Genomic DNA, 24,273 nt, shown 5'->3' on the forward strand with positions numbered 1-24,273 from the left:
ACGTAAACCAATTAATTTACACGTATTGGGATATTTTTTTTAGCAGACATGTCGAAGAATAAATTTTTGCCAAAATCTATGACGAAATTAGATTTTTTCAATTTTTTTTGCTGGACATGTTTAACCAATTCAATACCGGGCAATTTTACACCTTCCTGCCCAGGCCAGTTTTCAGCGATCTCACACTTTGAATGACAATTGCGCAGTCATACAACATTGTACCCAAACTAAAATTTTATCATTTTCTTCACACAACTAGAGCTTTCTTTTGGTGGTATTTAATCACCACTGGGGTTTTTATTTTTTGCTAAATTAACAAAAAAAAGACCAAAAATTTTGAAAAAAAAAAGTTTTTCTTTGTTTCTGTTATAAAAGTTTGCAAATAAATAATTGTTCTTCAGAAATTTAGGCCGAGATGAATTCTGCTACATGTCTTTGGTGAAAATAACCCAAATTAGGATGTATTTTTTAGTTTGTAGGAAAGTTATAGAGTTCACAAACTATGGTATAGATCTGAATATTGATCAATCCTGAAGTACTGACAGCCAATCTAATTTCTTGAGGTCCAAGAATGTCAGAACAGTACAGATATCCCCCAAATGACCCCTTTTTGCAAAGTAGACAGTCTGACATACTTCATAAAGAGGCATGGCGAGTTTTTTGAAGTTGTATTTTTTGTCATAATTTTTCGGAAAATGAAAAAAAAATTTAAAAAAATTATTTTCACTATTTTTTTTTACATATTGTCACCAGTGCAGTACAGGTCATCATATAACTGGCATGGCGGTGATCAGGGACACTGACTGGTGACAGTATGAAAAAAAATATATATATTTTTTTTTTATTAAATTTATTTTCTTTTTTTTAAGATTTTTTTTCATATTTCACTATGACCAAAGTAGTACAATGTTACCATAGTAACATTGTACTACTTTGGGGAAGTGATCAGTATTTTATTTTACACAATTTGCTTTGCTATAAGCAAGCATTTACCTGAATGACATTGATTCATTCAGGGTTTTTTTTTTTTTTTTGTGCTTAGCTGTGATTTGGCCACAGCTAATCACATGACATGTGCATGTGATTAGCTGTGACCATTCACAGCTAGACACTAGTATACAATGGATGGCATGAATGAAGCCATCCCTTGTATACAATTGTCATGTGACCTAACATGGTACTGGCAACGGGCCGATACTCACATCTGTCATCGGCCGTGTGCGAGGTACACGGCCGGTGACAGATCGCGCCGCTCTGCAGGAGCGCAATCTGCGCATGTGCGAGAGGACGCCATATGGCGTCCACCCGGAGCGCTGATGACATTTGCTGCCCGCCATTCGTCCATAGGGCGGGTGGCAAATGGTTAATAGCAAAAAGTCAAAAATATAGGTTTTTTTTTCAAAATTATGTCTTTTTTTGCTTATAGCACAAAAAATAAAATTTGCACAGGTGATCAAATACCACCGAAAAAAGGCTCAATTCGTGGGTAAAAAAGGCATAAATTGCATTTGGGTGCAGCATTCCATGACTGCGCAATTGTCTGTTAAAGTAACGCAGCGCTGTAATGCAAAAAGTGGCCTGGTCAGGAAGGGGGGTAAATCCTCTGGATGGGAAGCAGTTAACGGGATGAGGTGGCAACCCTGTGGCTTCTGCCCACTGAAGACGGTTGACAGGAGTGCAGAACGAACCGCACTGCTGTGATCCACACCAGAAGTACAGCTACAATAGTTTTGGCTGTACCTTTCCTTTAACCTTTGAGGTAGAAAAAGAGAAAACAGATGAAAAAGCACTCTGCGGTCGCAGGACTTCTATCTTCACACAGGACGCGCTTGGCCCTGGTTCTGAGTCCTCTGGGGGGCTGTCAAGCAGGTGGAACATGACCCCTACGTTTTCCACACGAACACCCAGAGCCTTTACTTCCGGCCCTCGGCAGGTTGCGATCACATGACGCCCTGCTGTCATAGCTAGGCGCGATCATGTGACCGTGATGTCTTCCGCTGTCCACTAAGAAGGAAGCGTGTGTGTAGGTGAGTGTTCGGGCATGGTACAGGAGTAGTGCACAGAGCTCCGATCACCGCGGCCTGACACGTGACATGTCATTAGGACCTGACAACTCGGGACTCCGACTTTTCTAGGATGGGATGTGTACACAGGCGGTGTAGGATTGTCCTCTGTCCGTTACAACAGTTACCCTTTTCCCTCAGTTTGCCTACCACATATTTAATGAGCTGTAGGGTTTATGCACAAATCCTCTTCTGTGCCCAACTCCAGGATAAATATAACCCCCTCCCATCCCCCTCTGTCTGATCGTCAGGAAAAAAAAAACATTTTGCAGAACTAAGTGCGGTCACTAAGTCACACCGGTACGATTTGCAAATTGAATTCGCACCTAATGAATGTGAATGTCGGTGTCTTAATGTGCAATTTGCTGCAGTGTGATTTATAAAGTAGTTCTTGCATTCCTTTTACTCGTTTTGTAGTCATTTCACATACATAGGATATAATAGAAATCGCACTGCCAACTGCAAGAAATCCTTGTAAATCTTCACAAGTAGCAAGAAAGTCTTCAGAAATCACACCGAAATTGCACACAAATTGCGTGTTTTTAAATCGCAACAGTGTGACCAGTGACTAAACCCTTCAGTCCTTTAGAGCAGTGGTCTCCAAACGGCGGCCCATGGGCTGGATGCAGCCCTTTACTTGCCTTATACCCTTGGGGCACTATTTCTTCCACTGACACAAACATTGGGATATAAATTCTCCCACTGACACCAGTGATGGGACACTGTTCCTCCCACTGACACCAGTGATGGGACACTGTTCCTCCCACTGACACCAGTGATGGGACACTGTTCCTCCCACTGAAACCAGTGATGGGACACTGTTCCTCCCACTGAAACCAGTGATAGGGCTCTTTCCCTCCCACTGACACCAGTGATAGGGCTCTTTTCCTCCCACTGACACCAGTGATAAGACACTGTTCCTCCCACTGACACCAGTGATGGGACGCTGTTCCTCCCACTGACACCAGTGATGGGACGCTGTTCCGCCCACTGACACCAGTGATGGGACGCTGTTCCGCCCACTGACACCAGTGATGGGACGCTGTTCCGCCCACTGACACCAGTGATGGGACGCTGTTCCGCCCACTGACACCAGTGATGGGACGCTGTTCCGCCCACTGACACCAGTGATGGGACGCTGTTCCGCCCACTGACACCAGTGATGGGACGCTGTTCCGCCCACTGACACCAGTGATGGCACGCTGTTCCTCCCACTGACACCAGTGATGGCACGCTGTTCCTCCCACTGACACCAGTGATGGCACGCTGTTCCTCCCACTGACACCAGTGATGGCACGCTGTTCCTCCCACTGACACCAGTGATGGCACGCTGTTCCTCCCACTGACACCAGTGATGGCACGCTGTTCCTCCCACTGACACCAGTGATGGCACGCTGTTCCTCCCACTGACACCAGTGATGGCACGCTGTTCCTCCCACTGACACCAGTGATGGCACGCTGTTCCTCCCACTGACACCAGTGATGGCACGCTGTTCCTCCCACTGACACCAGTGATGGCACACTGTTCCTCCCACTGACACCAGTGATGGCACACTGTTCCTCCCACTGACACCAGTGATAGGGCTCTTTTCCTCCCACTGACACCAGTGACAGGGCACTGTTCCTCCCACTGACACGGCACTATTCCTCCCACTGACAGCGGTGGCGGGGCACCGTTCCTCCCACTGACAGCGGTGGCGGGGCACCGTTCCTCCCACTGACAGCGGTGGCGGGGCACCGTTCCTCCCACTGACAGCGGTGGCGGGGCACCGTTCCTCCCACTGACAGCGGTGGCGGGGCACCGTTCCACTATTTCTCCATCTATACCATTGATGGGGGAATATTCTTCCTCCCGCCAACACTAGGGTATTTTCTACTCACACTTACTACAGTGTAGCACCGTAGCCGTAAAGTCTGAAGGACAGTAAACTGGCCTTTTATTTAGAAAGTTTTGAGACCCGTGTTTTAGAGCCAAGGAAGCTGTCACCTCAGCCTCTGTTTGATCAGCAAGTGTCATGGTGCTGTACATGTGATCAGTTATGATAGCAGCCTTTGATTTCGAAAATTGGCTGGTTTTCACAAATTTTCCAGCATGACCGATAAACGAAATGAGGAGGAACCGTGAAAATCAGCTGATGCCATTGCCCCGCTAACAGTGTGAAAATCGGCTGATTATTCTTTCGGACGAAAAATCGGCCGATAAATGAACCGTCAATGGCCTGCATTAGTTATCATTCATGGTAGGCCTGGAATGTAACTGTTTTTGGAAACTGTTACAAAGGAACTAAATCCATCAATGCAACAGTTCCCCCAAACAGTTACATCTAAGACATGTCATGAAGGATAACTGTCAGAATTGCTCTCAACTGAACTGTCAAACCATCAAATAGCTGGTGTCAGAGCTTAGCACCATGCCTGTTGCAGATCAAACATGGGCTAAGATGGCAGCTTCCTTGGCTGTAAAGGAGAGGATGGGTTTAGTTCCAATATAAATTGCTGGGTCTAGTTCTGCTCTAAGCCACAGTCACATGATAAAGCAGCTCAGGGTCTTTCTCTTCACTGTTTACTTCCTGGTGGAAATTTCTATCAGTGCTCCAACTGTGCCACAGTGCCTACAGCTTCTAAGATCAGTTACAGTGTAAAACTTGAATGTCTATAGCCTAGCCACACAAGTAAAGTTCTGCTGTTATTCATTGTAAACAGGCAGACTATTTTTTGAGGAAGTGACATGCAGTGTCTTTTTTGCAATCAAACCCATTTACCTGCCTGCTCACAGCGATCCCCAGCATGTAAACTGAGCTGCACATGTGCAGCTCAGCTTAGTGTCAGGCCTGATGACTGTGCCGGGATGACTGTGTGCCGACAATCCCTGTGTGCCGGGATGACTGTGTGCCAACAATCCCTGTGTGCCGGGATGACTGTGTGATTAGACATCATCTGATCTGCAGTTGCAATGGCGCTGGACATTGATCAGTTATGACACCAGCCATTTGATGGCTTGACAGGTTGGTTGAGAGTAGAAACAGCTGTGGCAGTTATCATGAACAGCATGCCTTGAATATAACTGTTTTGGGAAAACATTAAATTGATGGGTTTAGCTCCTTTTAAATTATATTAATTGTGCAGATTTACCTATGAAAGATTTTATTTACGAACATATATACATGTACTACAGACACATTCTCAAGTGGACAGAAAATGGCAATTGGTTATGACTGTTGTGTTATATTATGTCTATAGGCCCTATTAACTCTGTGTAAAAACAAATCAGATAGGAGCACAGCTTTTTTGGCTATGAAGATAATGTTTTTGAGTTTCTGGGTGAGAGAGTGAATGGGAAAGTCAGATGAGTGCTTTAATGTTTGTTATTGAGAACACCCATCACAGTGGTGGCCTTATAGCAAGGGTTTCCAATCTTTCTAAACAAAGGGCTTTTTTAATGTCCTTTAGACTTTGGAGGTGACAGACTATGGCTAGTGGGAGCAGAAAATGCTTCGGTATTACTAATGCCACATCATTGGTATCAGTGGGAGCAATAGTGCCCCGTTGTTTGTGTCCGTGGGAGGAAGTGTGCCCTATCATTGGTGCCAGTTAGAGGAAGTGTTCCCAACATTGGTACCAATGGGAGGAAGTGTGCCCTATCATTGGTGTCAGTGGGAAGACTAGTACCCCATCATTGGTGTCAGTGGGAGGAATAGTGCCGTGTCAGTGGGAGGAAGAGGGCCCCGTCATTGGTGCCAGTGGGAGGAATAGGGCCCCGCCATTGGTGCCAGTGGGAGTAATAGGGCCCCGCCATTGGTGCCAGTGGGAGTAATAGGGCCCCGCCATTGGTGCCAGTGGGAGAACTAGTACCCCATCATTGGTGTCAGTGGGAGTAGTAGGGCCCCGCCATTGGTGCCAGTGGGAGGAATAGAGCCCCGCCATTGGTGCCAGTGGGAGGAATAGGGCCCCGCCATTGGTGCTAGTGGGAGGAAAAGGGCCCCGCAATTGGTGCCAGTGGGAGGAATAGGGGCTCGCCATTGGTGTCAGTGGGAGGATTAATGCCCGTCATTGGTGTGAGTGGGAGGAATAGGGCCTCGTCATTGGTGTCAGAGGGAAGAGTAGTGCCAATCATTGGTGCCTGTTGGAAGAAATGTGCCCCATCATTGGTGTCAGTGAGAGGAATAGTGCCAATCATTGGTGTCAGAGGGAGGAATAGTGCCTTGTCAGTGGGAGGAATAGTGCCCCATCATTGGTGTCAGTGGGAGGAATACTGCCCCATCATTGGTGTCAGTGGGAGGAAGAGCCCCCCATCATTGGTGTCAGTGGGAGGAATAGCGCCTTGTCAGTGGGAAGAAGAGTGCTCTGTTGATGTCAATGTAAGGTATAATAACTAGTATCCGTGGGAAAAACGGCGCCCCCAGTTTGGATACCACTGACTTATAGAAATGCACATGGCAGTAAAAATGATGTACCAGTAAAATGATGAAATAACTTGAAAATGTTTTGCTTTTATTTCACAATTGAAGGCTCCACTGTAAACTATGGAAGAGGCATCCACCTCTCATCCAGAGGCAGCACCAGGTGTGCAGATTACCATTCAGTGCCGAGCTCACATGGATAGCGTGCTCTCCTGCTTAGCAGAACAGAGGAAAAAGAACTTCCTATGTGACATAACAGTGATAGTGGAAGGTGTGCAGTTTCGAGCACACAAGGCTTTACTGGCAGCTAGCAGCGAATATTTCTCCATCATGTTTGCTGATGAAGGAGATGTTGGACAGTCTGTTTATGTCATGGAAGGAGTGGTTGCTGAGATCTTTGAAATGTTGCTTCAATTTATCTACACTGGAAATGTGAATGCAAGTGAAAAGTGCCTACAGCAAGTAGTGGCCTCTGCCCATGTATTAAAAGTCGACAGTCTGGTAAAAGCCTATACTGATTATCAGGAAGGCAAAAACCAAGACAACCTGCATCCTGATGAGTCTGACAACGCCATAGCAGAGAGCGATATACCAAAGCGGAAACGAGGAAGACCTAAGAAACCACCTGCAGAAGGGAAAACCAATGAAGATGGTAATCTTGTTGTACAACCTGAGACAGAAGGAGATATCACAGAAAACGGCAATGAAAAGAGTGTTCTTGTTGAATCTGTGTTAAACGAAGAAGAAGTCGTTACTGATTATGCAGCAGAGGTTACATGTGACCTGAACCCCAGGATCGTGGAAGGACAAGGCTTTTTCAAGAGACATAGTAAACGCAAAGCCCAGAGGCCTGTTAAGCTGCAAGACTACAGACTTACAGAGGAAAATGATGAGCATGAAGCAGGAAAGCAGAACATAAAGAAGAAGAAACAGTCCAGCTCTGAATATCAATGTAAAGATTGTGGCAAAGTGTTTAAATACAGGCACTTCTTAGCAATTCATCGCAGAACACATACAGGTACAAAATAAACACGTAAAGATAAAATTTTATATTGGTCAATTTATTTGGCTTATAAAGTGTTAACAAATATATCAACTGTTACCTTTATAATTGCTTTTTTCTGCACATAGAAAAAGTAACACAGGGTGTTTCATTACTTTTTTTTTCTTGCAGAGCTTGCTGGCCTTCCGAATAAGAAAGTCCAGTACTTGCTGCTCACTTGTAAACTGTCTTTCACTAATTAATACACATACACATTTGTTTGAAGTAGGGACAGGGACAAGGTGTGTCCCTCCTCTTGTCTATTTCTTGTATAAGATCTTTATTCTGCACATAAAAATGTATTACAGGGTGATTCAATTCTAATTTGTTTGCAGAACATGCTGGACTTTCTAATAAGGAAGCCCAGCACTAGCTACTCACTTGTAAAGAATCTCTCCCTAATTAATGCCCCATACACATTCATTTCAACATGAGTACCTCCTCTGTCTCTGTCATTTAACTGTGTATTATTCTCAGTCTTGTAGTAAAATGATTTAGCAGAACTATAAGAAGTAAGAGATTAGAACCTCTGACTATTTTTTTTTGTTACTGCTGTCTGTCCCTTCCTGCTTCTCGTAGAACTGCTCTTCTTTTTTCTTGTATGGGCATTGCAGGGACAGAAAGTGAAGAAACATTTCCCCAAGGGGTCACAGAAAAAAATAAACTTTTTCTAAATCATTTTAAAACGTTTTTAAAAAATTTACCTCTCCCACACTCTATCCAAAACCCCCAAAAAATGTTAGTGATTTTAACTAAGACAATATGGTTACAGCATCACCAAAATCAAAGTAGAACTAAAGGCAAAACTGTGTTTTTTTTTTTTTTTGTTTTTTTTTCCATTTTGGATAGAGTAAAGGAAGGTTATAATCACTTTCAGTTTTTTTGCCATTTGTGTCTCATTGGGGAGATTTCCCTTTACTTCCTGTTCTATAGCCAAACAGGAAGTGAGAGGATATCCCTCCAAAAAATAGGGAATTCTTGGGTGTCAGCAGAATCTTATTGTAGGAAGATTTCCCCTCTATTACTTTTCTGGGGACAACCCAAAATTTGAGATTTTCTTTTACTTTTGATGATAATGGTAAACAGGACAAATAGGGTGAATTCTAATAATGGGGGCACAGACCGCAATAAAAACGGACAAAAACGTGTTCTAATCCCTCCCCACTCTATCCAAAATTTAAAAAAAAATGTTTTGCCTTTTGATTGTTCTTTGCAGTGTTCAGTTTTCTGTTTTTCTGTTGAGAGGCTTTTCCATGTTCATGTACCCACTAGACTGATTCCCTTGGTCCTAAGGCCCAAAGGGGATGACACAGTCCGTTGAGATTACCTGCTTTTTTCTTTATTTTTCTTTATTGCAATCCAAGCCCATACTTTTATATAATAAATGATTCTTTGTTTTGTGCAAAGACTAAAGCTACCTATAAACTCTACAATCTGATTGTAAAACCTCCTTTAGATCTGCCATCAACTACGTAGTACAAGGACCTGCCTGATTTGATACAAATAGAATGAATTGTTTAGATGTATCCTTATAGTTTTGGTCAATCTAATTGTGCAAAGATTGTGCAATCTGTATAATGTATACACTTCCGCCTGGCAGCATTAAGGTCGTTGGTTCAAATCCCAACCACGGCACCTCCTGCCTGGAGCTTGCATGTTCTCCCTGTGCCTGTGTGGGTTTCCTCTGGTACTCTGGTTTCCTCCCACACTCCAAAGACATGCTGGTAGGTTAATTGGATCCTGTTTAAATTGTCCCTAGTATGTGTATGTATGAATGTGAGTTAGGGGCCTTTGATTGTGCGCTCCTTGAAGGTTAGGGGCCGATATGAATGTACAATATATGTATGTGTAAAAGTGCTGTGTAAATTGACGGAGCTGTATAAGTACTTAATAAATAAATAATATAACACATAATAAATAAATGTAGGTCCATCCGAATTCCTGATGTTTCTCATTTCAGGTGAGCGCCCTTTTAGGTGTGCTGAGTGTGGAAAGGGATTTTCTCAGAAACACTCGTTACAGGCCCATGAACGCGCACACACTGGGGAGAGACCCTATAACTGTACTGTGTGCAATAAATCTCTAGCAACAAGGAACTCACTGATGGAGCACATGAATTTACATGAAGGTATATATGTGTTTTGCAAATGTAATAACATAACTTCTTTTGGAATGATTTATGAGCTGTATATGACCATGTATATCAGTTTTTGCACTTCTGTCACTCGTATCCTGCTAGTTTTGTAATTGTTATGCAGCCCACTGATTAGTCAGTTGTTTTTTTTTTGGTCCAGCCAGAGATTTGTTAAAAAAAACTGAGTTGATTCCCCCATCCACAAATTTTTGGTGGATGGGGAATCCTCATTGTATCCTGCCAGAGGGGACACTTCCCCCACCATCAGAATACACAGATCAGCGCTGCAGTGTATAGCTTGCTGCTCTCATTGAGTGGGGAAAACGCAACAGGGTGCTTGTACAAAAGTTAATTGGTAGATCAACTTCTGTACAACCAAGTGTCTATACATGGTTCAAAATTTCAATCCATGTATGGCTAGCTTAACTTCACTTTTTAAAAAAAACAAACAAAAACAAACCAATTCCCTCTTGGTGATCGATGTACATTGCAAGAATTTGAACAAACTTTGTTTCAGATTCCTACCTGTTTCTCCTTTTGAAGGAATTGCTGTTCTGTATCTTTTGGAACTATTCTCTATGGGAGTGACTTTTTCATCACTGATGAGCTGATGCATTTGCAGTTTTCTAACAAGGAAAGTTGCAGTGTCTGTATCCCTTTAAAAGTATTTAGGAGTGTCTCACAAAAAATGAAGTTTTTGTTACTTTGGATGCCCAAAATCTGACTTGTGACTTCTAGGAAAATCAGTAAGCCAATCACGCAAGCAGGAAATGACATTTCTGGGGGCATTTCATACAACACTTGTGTACAGAATGCCTCCAGGTTGACTTATTGTGTTGAATTTTACAGAAAATTACAGAGCTGCAGATAGAAAAGGAAAGGTAATTTTTAATATTCAATGACAATATGGCTTTTGAAGCAATTGTATCTGCTTGGATGTTGCTGTGATCACATGACCTGGAATGTCAGTGGTTGGTTAGTGACAATTCTTATGAAATTTACCACATACATTACAATCTAAATGTCTACTCTCCTTTAGATCTACCAATACGTATGTAGTGAAAGGGCTTGACTGATTGGATACAAACTGAGTGGAAAGATTAGGTAGACGCTTATATTCCATTGTTTTGGTAGATCTATCGTTGATTGTACAGAGGTTGTATGTTCAAATTGTAATGTGTATGATCAGCCTAAAATCATGTCCATGTAGTGATCCCATAAGCACAGGGCTCAGGCTTAGCCGTGGAAGCACACACAAAAAGAGACAACGGACAGTGTTTTTGTTTTTCCCCATATGGGGGGTGTTGCTGTCATTGGAGTTAATCCCTTCCCACCACCTTGTGGCGCCCATTTAAGTGGGTTTGAACGCCGGAAGGTGGTGTCCTGATCACAGTGATTGGCTCTAACAGCAGTCACATGATAGAGAGCCCATCCCGCTGGCTCCTGATCACAAACAGAGACTGAGAACTGTCAGCTCAGTCAGTGTGTTGGGAGCATGCAGGGAGCTTGCTCTCAGCACACAACCTTGGACCCTCATAGACATACCTGTGTGGCGGCTGGGCATTAGGACCCACTTTCCCTGCTGCCACATATATGGATTACAGCATCAGAGGTTACAAATAGACTAGAGGTTTTGCCCTTTTGCTGGCAAAATGGAAAAATGCCTTGTCCAGAAGTCCATATGTAATGATGGGAAACCCATCCCAGTCAAATTCCTCTCATCTTCTGCTTGTTCACCATTTGAACCCACTGTGGTGATTCAGAATGTCCAGCAGTTTTACAGAAATGAAAGTCAATGCTTTTGTGACAAACATTGCAAACCGATGTTGAAGCAAGTGCTCAGTCAGCTTTTTTTTACAGTCATAGTATGGCAACCAGTGCCAAATGTTTCAGTTTACCAGATGGGTATCTAATTTTGGAATAGAAATGTTATGGGGGCAGTTCTCTAGTGTTAGCAGGATTTGCTTTGTAACTGAAACTGTTAGCCTCCCTGGCGGTATTCCCGAGTGTAGCTCGGGGTAAAATTTCAGTACCAAGAGCGGTAACCCCGAGCTACACTTGGGCTTACCATGCGGCATTGCTCAGGGAGTCCCTGCAGTGCTTACCTTGTCCTTCGCTCCTGCGATGTGTCCCCTGCAGCGTCCCCGGCCATCTCCTCCGGCCGATGCCGGCATCCAGCTTCCGTGTTCCAGTCCCTGTGACGTCGGGACGTACGGGCGCCGGAACCAGTGGCAAATTTGAAATTTTTAAAAAATGTCTTTTTTTTTAAAATGATTATTATATAGTAAAACATTGCTGTTTCAATGCATTTCACATATATTTTGTCCCTACTGCTTTGTCCTGCGCCCTGCCTACATTTTGACTGTTCTTTCTGCCTGGAAACTTAGAAAAGTCCATGGCGTCCAAAAAGCATCCCTTTATGTCAAAAGCGGTTTTAGACCGGCTAGAGAACAGCGATAGTAAATTAGAACCACTTGCAGAATTGAGTGATAATGATTCGTGGGGAAATTCGTCATCAGACATTGAAAACGATTTTGCGACTTTGCTCAGCGATGTGCGAACTTGGCGCTATATTTCAAATTTCAGGTTTTTTTGGTTTGATTATATTATTGAATTAAATTTATTATTATTATATTATTATTTTTATGATTATTAATTAAATTATAATTTATGATTTCGTGTTTCAAGTTTTATCATATCCGGAATGTTTACTAGACTCTTGTTCGGACAGATTTCAGGGAGTTATTCCTAAAAATTACAGCCTACAATAAAAAACTACATATTTCCATGCAAAAAAATAGTAGAGCTTTCAGCACCAAAAATCGGAAATAATCATACCGCCAAGGAGGTTAAGTTGCATAAGAGTCAAAATGTATTTTACTGAAAATTATGGTAAATTGATAGACCACAGTAGTAGTCCAAAACTGTTGTAGAGAAGAACAGCACCTTTTTATTTTCTAGTCATTTTGGTAAAAAACATCTTTTGATATCTGCTTTAATTTACATTAAATGGTATAACAAACATTTTTGTAATACATTTATTTGTCTATTTTTTTTACTAGGGAAAAAATCCTTTACATGTGACCAATGTGGGAAAATCTTCAGTCAAAGAAAACAGCTAAAGAGTCATTATCGAGTACACTCTGGTATGTACGATATGGGCTGTGTTCTGTTAGAGTATTATTAATTTACAGGATTTTCTGTATATAGAGCCAACAATTTGGGAGATAGTAGAGTTACAATACAATTCAATACAAAAGGGTTAGGGGACCTTGCTCTTGAGAGCCTAATAACTGCGGGGGATGTGTTTTGTGGACAAAATCAAATTTCAGATGTTAGGTAGAGGTGGAATAGGCTTCCTTAAAAAAGATGAGTTTTCAAGGATCGTCTAAAGGTGGGCAGAGTAGGAGATAGCCAGATGAATTGGGGTAAGGAGTTCCAGAGGATAGGAGATTTCCTGGAGATGGACACGGGAGGAGAAGACAAAGGTAGCCATAGAGCAGGAGGATTTGGGAGGAGCAAAGAGGACAGTTTGGGTGATATTTTGAGATTAAGCTTATGATGTAGCTTGGGGCGGAGGTGTCGATGGCTCTGTATGTAGGCTTAACCAGGAGCGCCTGTTTAATGCAAGTTGAGCCACTTTCCACAGAATACTGATTTACATTTGGTTGCCAGTATAACCCCCAGTTCCAGCTCTCTGACATTTGATGATATACTGTAGATCAGGTTAGCAAAAAATTGTTTATAAGGGCCTATCAACAAATGATGTCCCTGAGCACATACAGTTTGTTCTGTTTGCATGTGGACAAATGCAGTCAGACCAATGTAGCTAGATCTATTGAACCCCACAGGAAGTAAGCATATCTGAATTTTCATGTTTAGAACCTTTTTCACTATGCCCTTGAGGAAAAGCATAAACAATATTTATTAGCCATATTGTACTTTATGGGCTTAGATTTTTCCTGATGCTGTTGTTGACATCTGGACTTATCAAATGCTGTGCCTAGTTTAAAGGATAAGTTCACCTTTGGGAACATGTTACATGTTCCCCCCCCGTTTTTAGGGTGGAACATGTAACATGTTCCCATAGCTGCAGCCACGCCTGCCACCCCCTCCCTCTGATAGTATGGGGAAACTTCTCCCCATATTATCTATCTGTCAGATTTGAAAACAGCGCAGGGGTGGGGAGGCTCCGCCCACACGGTCACATCACTCATTCACAAATTATTGTAAGTGAGTGCCTACAAGTCCTGGAAGCTTTAGCAGCTGTCAGCTAGTAATTTTCAATGAACTACCATGGCACTGTGGTAGTTAATTGAAGATTCCTGTCCGTATATCTGCTTGACTGTACATCCATTACGGCAAGAAGATATTCTGACAGGTCTGCGGGAGACCTGCATGGCATCAGCGATCTACTGATCACAGGTGCAATGCTTTCCAGTCTCCTTCAGACAAAAATAATGCACATTTTTTTTACCTGCAAAAAAATCTGCATGTATTATTTTTGTCAAACAAGGTGAACGTATCGTTTAATGTTGGTAGATGGGGAATGACAGCTGGACTTAAATGGAAGAAGCAGAGTTTGGATACCCCCAAACCATGTGCAAGCCTTAGAGACCAAGATAGGTAAAAATATTATTTACAAACCTGATTTTTTTTTTTTTTTCACTGTCCTTATTTACAATGATTGTTGGAAAACTGAAGTTGTGTTAGTAAGAGTGTTATAATGAAAGCACACATTATTTGCAAAGTTATTAGGCTAATATTCCCACCCTTTCACTACATGCTCAGTTTTGCAGTGCAGTGTCTGATGCAGTAATTAAGGCCATATTTACCATTTGTAGTGACAGATTCAAATAAATGAAAGTATACTCTGAGTTTGTGTTTTTTTGTTTCTGTTATGCAATCTATTGAAGGCCGCTGGTTAACAGAGTGCAATGTCTGCCAAAGAAAATTCATGGATGCTGCACAGTTAAAAAAGCATCTAAGATCTCATACCACATGTATTATTTTTGTCAAAAAAAGGTGAACTTATCATTTAATGTTGGTAGATGGGGAATGACAGCTGGACTTAAATGGAAGGAAAGGCTACACAATAACTTAGTAAATGCTTCCCTTTGCTTTGATCCTCTCTGCTTACATTTTGTAATAAATTGCTTTCTGTATATAGTTTTTTACAGTTTTTCAATGCAGTCTCATTACTGTGGAGGAACCGGCAATGGTTCTCAATCTCTTGTAGCTGTGACGTCATCCCACCAGTGTTCAGAGCTCTTGTGGTTGCCAAGGTGTTGTCATCTGGGAGAAGGGATCCTGCCAACCACCCACAAAGAGAGAGGGAGAGAGAGAGGAATGAGCTGGAGCTTTGTGATTTCAGGAATCCATAGAAAACTAAAAGCAAGCATTCAGAAAGTGATTTATTAGAAAATGTAAGCAGATAGGATCAGAGCAAAGGGGAAGCATAATTTGTGGGTAACTGGGTAGCATTTTCTACTACATTCACCTTTCCCTCTACTTCAGTGGTACGAAGCAGAGTTTGGATACCCCCAAACCATGTGCAAGCCTAAGGGACCAAGATAGGTAAAAATATTATTTACAAACCTGATTTTTTTTTTTTTTTTCACTGTCCTTATTTACAATGATTGTTGGAAAACTGAAGTTGTTTTAGTAAGGGTGTTATAATGAAAGCACACATTATTTGCAAAGTTATTAGGCTAATATTCTCCCCCTTTCACTACATGCTCAGTTTTACAGTAGTGTCTGATGCAGTAATTAAAGTCATATTTACCATTTGTAGTGACAGATTCAAATAAATGAAAGTGTACTCTGAGTTTGTGTTTTTTCTTTCTGTTATGCAATCTATTGAAGGCCGCGGGTTACCAGAGTGCAATGTCTGCCAAAGAAAATTCATGGATGCTGCACAGTTAAAAAAGCATCTAAGATCTCATACAGGTACTGTTATATTCCTATTTAAATACTGTATAAATACCACATGATGATTCATTGTGGGATAACTTGACAATGTACAAAAGTACCTAACAGATAATAAATAAAAGTCTAACATTTAATCAATGTCAAGAACTCATCTGTCAGTATATAGCGAGCGATGAGGTCCTAACCACCCCTCCATTTAATTGAATGTAATTGTGCTTCAGCATCTGGGCCTACCCCTGGCTATTGACATTCATTCTGATAACCAGTCAGCCTCGCATCATCAATGATGGTGCCTATGGAAAGCTGTTATGCCCTTCCAATATCTTCTTAAAGGATAAGTTTGCCTTTGTAAAAAAAAAAAAAATAAGTGCACATCTTTTATTGCTGGTAAAAAAATGTGCATTTTATTATTTTTTTTACTAGGAGCCTATAAAGCAGTGCACTTGCGACCAGCAGATGCAGTCAGCAGGTTGCAATGCAGGTCTTTCCGTGTCAGCATTTACCAGTAGAGCGATGTCAACCGACAGCGGACTTCAGCTGACCGAGCTGCACTCCTCTGATCCACAGAAGTACATCCAAAAGAGCTTTGGCTGTACTTCTCCTTTAAAGTGATTGTACAGATACAAATTAAAAAAACAAAAAACAAACATGACATACTTACCTGCTCTGTACAATGGTTTTGCAGGTACTCTGCCTGCACTCCTGGTCCCTCCCCCCTGCCATGTGCCTCCATAGCAATCGGCTTGCTCTGGGGGCACTCATGCGTGCTTGATCTAAGTCTTGTCTGCAGGGTGATAATGCTACTGTGCAATTTCAATGCAAAGCAAGATGTGTGTTTTTTTTTTTGTTTTTTTTTTAACAGGGTAACAGTGGGGTTACTGGATCACTGGGTAAAATAAGGGGAGGACTCCAAAAAAACAAAAACTTGTGTGTTAATACTAGCAATAGACTATATTATATTTGTCATTTTTTATTTCCCCTAGTTCCATTTAAAGTCAATTCCCCAAAACGCCTCCACATACCTTTCCTTTTTATTAATGCTATGTTTTGTAAGAAAACCGTTTTCTTTCCAATGTAAACCTCCATTTTTATCATATTGTCTCTTAGCATTCTGTTATACGTGCATGATACTTCCACTTAAGAAGTGTCTGATGAATCTGTTCAGTGCAGGCATGGAATGATCTGTCAGAAACTTATCAAAGATGCATTGCAAAGTGCCTGTGTACACAAATCATACAGAACAGGCTGATTTATGTATTTGAATTAAATAATCTTTGTTTCTTCTTTAGGTGAGAGGCCGTACACATGTGAGATCTGTGGAAAATCTTTCACTGCTAAAACCTCCTTGCAGACACATATTCGAATACACAGGTATAGTGGCTTATATTTTAATCTGTTTGGATCGCATAAACTTTCTTTACAAATCACAAGCAAAATTCAAAATGTATTTACCGTATATACTCGAGTATAAGCCGACCCGAATATAAGCCGAGGTACCTAATTTTACCACAAAAAACTGGGAAAAACTATTGACTCGAGTATAAGCCGAGGGGGGAGGAATAGTGCCCCATCGTTGGTGTCAGTGGGGGGAGGAATAGTGCCCCATCGTTGGTGTCAGTGGGGGGAGGAATAGTGCCCCATTGTTGGTGTCAGTGGGGGGGAGGAATAGTGCCCCATCGTTGGTGTCAGTGGGGGGAGGAATAGTGCTCCATCGTTGGTGTCAGTGGAGGGAGGAATAGTGCCCCATCGTTGGTGTCAGTGGGGGGAGGAATAGTGCCCCATCGTTGGTATTAGTGACACCAATGATTGGGCACTATTCCTCCCACTGACACCAATGATACTTACCTTGCTGACCCCTGCTCCAGCCTGGGCTCGCTCGCTCCCTCCCTCTCCCATGGTACACACTTACCGGTCAGATGTCTTCCTTCTCCGGCCGCTCTCCATCTCTTCACTCGCTCGATCTTCGCGGTGCCGCTCGGCTCCTCCTCTCCAAGCTCCACCGGCGAGGATTGATCCCGGGGGTGTGTCCAGATGACAGGGACGGCATGTCATCTGCAGACGTTGACTCGGGTATAAGCCGAGGGGGCCATTTTTCAGCACAAAAAATGTGCTGAAAAACTCGGCTTATACTCGAGTATATACGGTACTGCTGAAATTGAATTAAAAAAAAAAAAAAGAGTCAAGTACTTTTGTTTCGAGCAGAGCATAACAAATGCAATCTATTTGTTTAAAGAATAAGTTCACCTTTTGACCAAAAATAATAAATGCACATTTTTGTTTACCATTGCAGGTATAAAATTGTGCATTTATTATTTTTGGCTGCAGGAGCCTGTAAAGCATTGCAGATCGCTGGTGCCGTGCAGGTCTCCTGCAGACCTGTCAGTATATCTGCTTGGCTATACGGGATGTATGAGCAAGCTGATATACTGACAAGAAGAATCAATTAACTACCACAGCGTTCCACAGCGCCATGGTAGTTCATTGAGAACTATAAGCCGACAGGCGCTAAGACTGTTGTGACTTGTAGTTCATTCATTCACAGAACACTCTGAATGAATGGTACGGGCATGTGGGCGGAGCCCTGCACGGCTGCATTGTTTTTATAAGAAGTGACAGCTAGTATGCAAAACTTCTCCCTGTACTTCTGTCACAGGAAGGGGGGAAATCGGGCAGCGGCTGCAGCATTGGGAACATGTTACGTGTTCCACCCTAAAAATGGGTGCAATATGTAGCATGTTCCCAAAGGTAAATTTTTATTTTTTTTTTTTCCCCCTAGCTTAGATCTAGTACAATGGCTTTCTTCACTATTCTAAACAGTTCAATGAAGGAATAGTAAAAAGAGAGTGCATTAGTTCTAAATGGGCAAAACCATCAATAAACATTCTTTTTCCTTACAAAAGAAACATTTCTGACAAAGATTTTATTTGAAGTGAGATTCATCCTTTCTTTTTTGCACGCACATGTAAGAATGTAGTGTATGTAAACCCAATGACCAGAAATTAATATATTGCAGCTTACCAGTTTTTAGAAATGGTGACTATTTTAGTTTTCTTTTTCATCTGTATTTTACTTCTGCCAGTGACACAATTCCAGGCCCAGAATGACAACACTCAGATACTCAGTCTGTATCAGGACAGCAAAAACAAGTAAAGATTATAGGACCTTACCCTCCAAAAAAAGAGCTTTTTCATTGATCTCATACACTGAGACATATTTTCCATCATTCTTAAACTCTGTTTATGCCATATGGCCAAAAATATGCAAACCCCCCTCTCCACATTATTAGAAGAGAATTCCAGCTTCCGGGCACTTTGAATAATTTGTTTATGCTAACTTAGACCAAACATATTACTTGCATATCAGAATGGATGGGCTGTTGCTTAGGCAGGAATAGATTATGGCAGCTTGTGCTAGGCTTCTCCTAAATGGTGGTGCAGTTTGGGCTACTCTCTCTAGATCTGGTAGAATTAGAGGAAATGGCTAGTACTGCTGCTGGAACACGGCTCTGCTTACTGTACAAGGAAGAAGCTACTACATTCTATCACAGCCTAAGCTGAAGCCAAGCTGGCACAAACAAATTTTTTTAAGTGCCAGGAAGCCTGGAATTCTCTTTTAGATGCACAAAGTCAGGTCCATAAAGACAAGGTTTGGTGTGGCCTGCATAGAGGCCTGACCTTACATCTATTAACCATCTATGGCATAAACTGAATTGTGAGCCAAGTCTTCTCGCCCAACACCAGTATTTAAACTCACAAATGCTGTTTTGGCTGAATAGAACATTTTTTCTACAGACACACTTCAAAGTTGGAAAGCTTTCCTGGAGAAGTGGAGGATGTTATAGCCACAAAGGGAGTGGGGTAGCAGTTACAAATTAATGCCCATGGCATTGGCTTGAGACCAGCTCATAAAAATGTGGTGGTCAGGTGTCCACAACTTTTAGCTGTTTGATAGAGTATATACTTAGGATATGCAGTTTGAGTTGGTTATTTTGGTTCCATAGTTAGTAAAGTTAGGAAGATCCACCATGTTAAGCTGTTACCACCCAGTTTTATTAAAGCAGTATTGCACATATATTTCACTGGCTTTTCATGAAAGCAGCAGACAGTATATTATTAAAGCTTGGCATGACTGAACTCTTAAAAGGCCTCCCTATTAGGCCAGTGTCCTTAATCCCAACCCCACTTTGTACACACTCCAGCAATCTCTTAGGTCAGTTGACATAATTACTATGGGAAGAATGTAGCATTTTAGGTTGAGAATGAGCATTGGTGGCATTCACCAGGCTGAATGAAGACAAAATTGTTTTCTTAACGTAAACCTGTCATTGGAGAATTTGGTGGGCTGACCTGATTCTAAAAAATTCTGAACAAAATTATACAGATTAGAAAAGTGAGAAAAAGATCCTCATCTCTATACTTGTTCCAGGTCACTGACTCAAAGTTTGGAAAGAGAGCAGGCTGAGTTCCCAGCATAGCTAAAGAACTGACCATTGCATGTTCTCCTGCTAAGGTGTCCTTTTATGAAACAGAGATCAGTGGTGATCCTAAGGATCGTTGCTGATCTGCGATCATTAGTGGTTTAGGAAACAGAGATGATCAGTGGAGAACATGTTCTCCGCTGATCACCTCAGCACACAGATTGCCAGTGTATGAAGGAGTGATGTCAGCCCTTCACTGGCGACCTGTGTTCTCCTTCCAGATTCTTCAGCCCAGAGATGGAGAATCGGAGGAACCATAAACGAAGCAGCAATAATTTACCACTGTTTAGTAAACGGTGTTTGACTGATCTCTTACTGTAATCTCGCGAGATTATAGTAAAAGAAGCCGTTTTCCAGAGTTCAAAGCGTTTGCAGATCGCTTCTCCCTTCATTCGGAGAAGTGATCTACTCCGCTTCATAAAAAGGCATTCAGAGGAGAACTATCTTCTCTGAGAATGCTGGAGAACTGAGCAGCAGTCATTTACCACTGCTTGATAAAAGGACACCATAGTGTGGTCAGTTCTTAATATGAAAGCAGAGGGACTGGCAGGAACACCAGGTATTTCACACAAAGGAAGCAATACAAAGAGAACAGGATGCTTATCAATTTTACAGTTTCCAAAAGCAGTTACATGCAAGTCGGGAATGCTAACTGTCACATCTGCTTGTGCTCTCAACCAAACTGTCAAACCATCAAATGGCTGGAGTCATATGCAGTATCATGGCAGTTGATCATACAAAGACCAAAATAGCTTCCTTAGCTGAAAACAATAGGAGGGTTTAGTTCTGTTTTAGGAATAGAAAGGGCAGTGGCAACTACTTAATGAAATAATATGTAAAGCCAATATTTCATATTCCTGATATGTGCCTGTTGTACTGTGTACTTGAATGAAAAAGTATCCTGTTCATTGTATTGCTTCCTTTTGTGTGAAATCACTGGTGATCCTGCCAGTCCCACTGTTTTCCTATTAAAAACTGACCACACTATGGTCAGATCTCCAGCTGCACTGGAAACTCAGCCTGCACTCCACCACTGATCTGATACCCCTGCCCCCCCTTCCCCCAGCACAGCCTTTCACTGTGTTGCTATGCTTCAGTGTACTGCTGTTTCTCTCCCACACCTCTCTGTTATCAACTGCATAAAGAGCTTAGATGCTATGTGATCACTTATTTATGGGGGGAAAAGGTATTTATAATGTTTTTATGTGTACGCACAAATGTTTAGCCTTTCAGTTCTATTTAAACTGAATGGGTTGTTTTACAAGGTGAGGGTTTACAATCACTTTAACTAATGGTAAAGAGTGTTCTCCCCAGTGAATGCAGCCAGTAAGTATACTATCCCAAGTGTTAGTTCTGCTCAGAAACCAAAAGACTATTCTGGCAATTTGGGAAGCGCCGGCTTTTGTTTTAGTTTTTGAATAGCGGTCAACCTATCAAGGTTTCCTTGAAGTGTCCAGCTGTGGAGAATTTAGGTGAGATTGGCACTTGTGGGCTGTGGTTCAGCCAGATTTCAAATCTCTGTATTATAAGTTCTATAAGTACTTATAAGTGGAAACCTAAGTGGGGTAGAATATTAATTTGACTGTTGATCTTAATCAGCCCTAATTTCAGTAGCTTATTTTATTATATTACACATATTTTTCATTGTATCATTTCAGGGGGGAAAAGCCTCACTGTTGCAACATTTGTGGAAAAGCATTTACAGACGCCAGTGCCAGGAGAAGACACAGCGTTTTGCACACAGGAAAAAAGCCATTCTCTTGTCCACAGTGTGATTTGCAGTTTTCCCGCATGGACAATCTGAAGACACACATTAAAACTCACAATAAAGTAAAGCAGACACAGGACACTACAAGCACTGAAAGTACTGATGAAACAAGGACCATCCTTCAGCTGCAGCAATACCAGCTAGCAGCTTCTAATGGCCAGGAAATCCAATTATTGGTGACAGATAGTGTCCACAACCTGAACTTCATGTCAAGTCATGGCCCAGGTCTAAGTATTGTGACTACAGATGAACCTCATAGTATTACAGATCAAACTAACCTTGCCCTGATAACACATCAGCCGCCACCATTGCATGGTTTGTCAGTCTCCCAGCAGCAGCAACAAGTGCAATCTATCCAGAACATCGAGTTGATGGACAGCAGGGTACAAACTGTGCTGCAGGAACCAATGCATGTCATCACTCTGTCAAAGGAAACACTGGACCAACTGCAAGGACGAACACATGAAATTCACTTAACACAAACAGACCGGCAAACCGCGCTAACTCATGTGCAAGCACATCCATCTCAGAGTATTTTGAGCCAAAATGTCAGAGTCTCTGACCACCTTCAACAAACTATAAATGTAAATCCTGTACCACAACCTGTGCCAGGTCCCCAGATCCCTACACAAACGTTTCAGATACAAGCTGATGCTGTCTCTTTTATAAACACAACCATGGACACTACAAATTCAACACCTGTATGATAAAAATGGTTTATATTGTTTTTTTTGTTTTGAAGTTTAAATGTTTCGCTTTTATTCCTATGAAAGGAAGTGAATGATAAAACAAGACTGAATTTATACATTTTATTTGTCTTGTTTGAATTTGGATACTGTCCACAATTGTATTGTGTGGAGTTCTGCAGATGCAAAGGTGTTATTTTCTGTGTCGAGGTGTCACAGGTTTATCATTTGGGTATTCTTCATTCTATCTGCCTTTCCTTTTACTAAGTAGACACCTGGCACCACTTCAATGTGCACAAGATGGTAAATTGCAGTACTACAGAGGATATAGAAGTTAAGTGATAACATGCCTATGAAATGTTGGGAAAACTTCAGTGGAAGTCATGGGCCAATGTATAGGCTGGGCTCAATATTTAGAAGGCTCCACAAAGTCACAGAGGTTGATGTAAAGACTAAAACTGGCTATACAAAAAAACAAATAGTTTGTTTGCATATATCCTGGGGCTGATTAATGAAAATATAACAGATTCCTCCATCCATGCTCTACAGTGGGGATGGACAAATCTCTTTGAGGCAATTGTAGCAGTGGGTCACACACTGTTTGAATTTCGGCTGGGTCTTGAGAAGTCAGCCAAATTTCTATCAGTGTTTGGCCCCTCAACACTGCGCCTCAGTACTGTTTTTACCTTTTAGAAAGATTTTAGGTCAGAAATCCTGTACTGCAAGGAATTTAAAAGTTGACATTTCTGACTTTTGAGAATGCTAGTTGTCCCTGGCTTCACTACAGTCAGAGTTACTGAACTGGGTAAAACATGAAGCTAGTGAAGTTGGAATAAAGCCATTTACAAAAGGAGAATTTAGCAATGACAACATACAAACCTTTTTAGTACAGGTTTTCGTAAGCAATTCATATTATGGAGCTTTTTTTTTTCTTGGTGCCACACTTTCTGACTTGTGCATTGGATGATGTACATACTGTAACAATTTAGGAGAATTCATAGTTCACCGATGTGACTTCAGTCAAATTAAATGCTGAATGGCTTCTATAGGTGACTGTACTTCATAAATCTTTACTAGTGGTTTGCACTGCATATGCATGTGTCTGTCGCTGTATGTGGTGGTTATCAGCTTCAGTTCTATGCACCCCTATTCAAATCCTATACATGCATCAGCATGCAGACTGGTCCTGTTGTACAGAATTATGGTACGGCAATGTCGGGTACTACCATCATTCAGTGTTGTCTTTTCCTTTGTCACAAAATTACACAAGGGAGCTGAAGAAAAGAATCCATTCTGTGGGCTCAGTTATTCTTCTGGTCTTATGTTCTTCTACACCATTCATATACTACTTGTTTCTACCATGTGCATTATACCTCAAAGCTCACAGGTCCTGACTCTCACATGGGTTGTAGAACCTGCCCAATAAATGATATGCTTGTGAATCTGACACAGGCTTATACACCGCTCAAAAAATGAAAGGAACACTTTTTAATCACAGTATAGCATCAAGTCAGTTAAACTCCTGGGATATTGATTTGGTCAGTTAACCAAGGTGGTCCGTCCGGCCGTTGTATATAAACAGCCGGACGATGGCAGTGCAAGGTCGGGTGGCCGTTTATAAACGGCCACCCCGCACCCTGCTTGTGCGCACTCCCTGGGAGCGCGCAGTACCGCAATCCGGTGGACACAGTGGAACACCGATCGTCGGACGGGACCTCTGTACGAGGTCCCGATCATGTGATCACTGATTGGCCAATCAGTGATCACATGCA

General features: G+C 41.9%; 1 protein-coding gene across 2 annotated transcripts; it reads left to right on the forward strand.

The window, feature by feature from the left end:
- The first annotated feature begins 1,971 nt into the window (after nucleotides 1–1,971).
- Nucleotides 1,972–22,620, forward strand: ZBTB24 (zinc finger and BTB domain containing 24). 2 transcript variants are annotated; one of them, XM_089664735.1, is made up of 7 exons: nucleotides 1,972–2,027; nucleotides 6,572–7,481; nucleotides 9,466–9,633; nucleotides 12,702–12,785; nucleotides 15,505–15,588; nucleotides 16,860–16,941; nucleotides 21,706–22,620. In XM_089664735.1, exons 2-7 carry the CDS (start codon nucleotides 6,587–6,589, stop codon nucleotides 22,520–22,522), a joined length of 2,130 nt encoding a protein of 709 aa, XP_089520861.1. In that variant the 5' UTR covers nucleotides 1,972–2,027; nucleotides 6,572–6,586; the 3' UTR covers nucleotides 22,523–22,620. The 2 variants fall into 2 exon arrangements, with proteins under 2 accessions (XP_089520861.1, XP_089520868.1); XM_089664742.1 differs by lacking the exon at nucleotides 15,505–15,588.
- The last annotated feature ends 1,653 nt before the right edge of the window (nucleotides 22,621–24,273 follow it).

This window comes from Staurois parvus, unplaced genomic scaffold (genome assembly GCF_062004578.1).
Source record: "Staurois parvus isolate SC_StPar_1 unplaced genomic scaffold, SC_StPar_1.0 ptg000048l, whole genome shotgun sequence".
NCBI classification, from domain to species: domain Eukaryota; kingdom Metazoa; phylum Chordata; class Amphibia; order Anura; family Ranidae; genus Staurois; species Staurois parvus.

Bases quoted from the DNA above. Each gene is read 5' to 3' on its own strand.
- ZBTB24 (XM_089664735.1), top strand. From the start codon at position 6,587: ATGGAAGAGGCATCCACCTCTCATCCAGAGGCAGCACCAGGTGTGCAG. The intron at 15,589-16,859 runs GTACTGTTATAT...TTTCTTCTTTAG, and splicing joins GCATCTAAGATCTCATACAG to GTGAGAGGCCGTACACATGT. The intron at 16,942-21,705 runs GTATAGTGGCTT...GTATCATTTCAG, and splicing joins ACACATATTCGAATACACAG to GGGGGAAAAGCCTCACTGTT.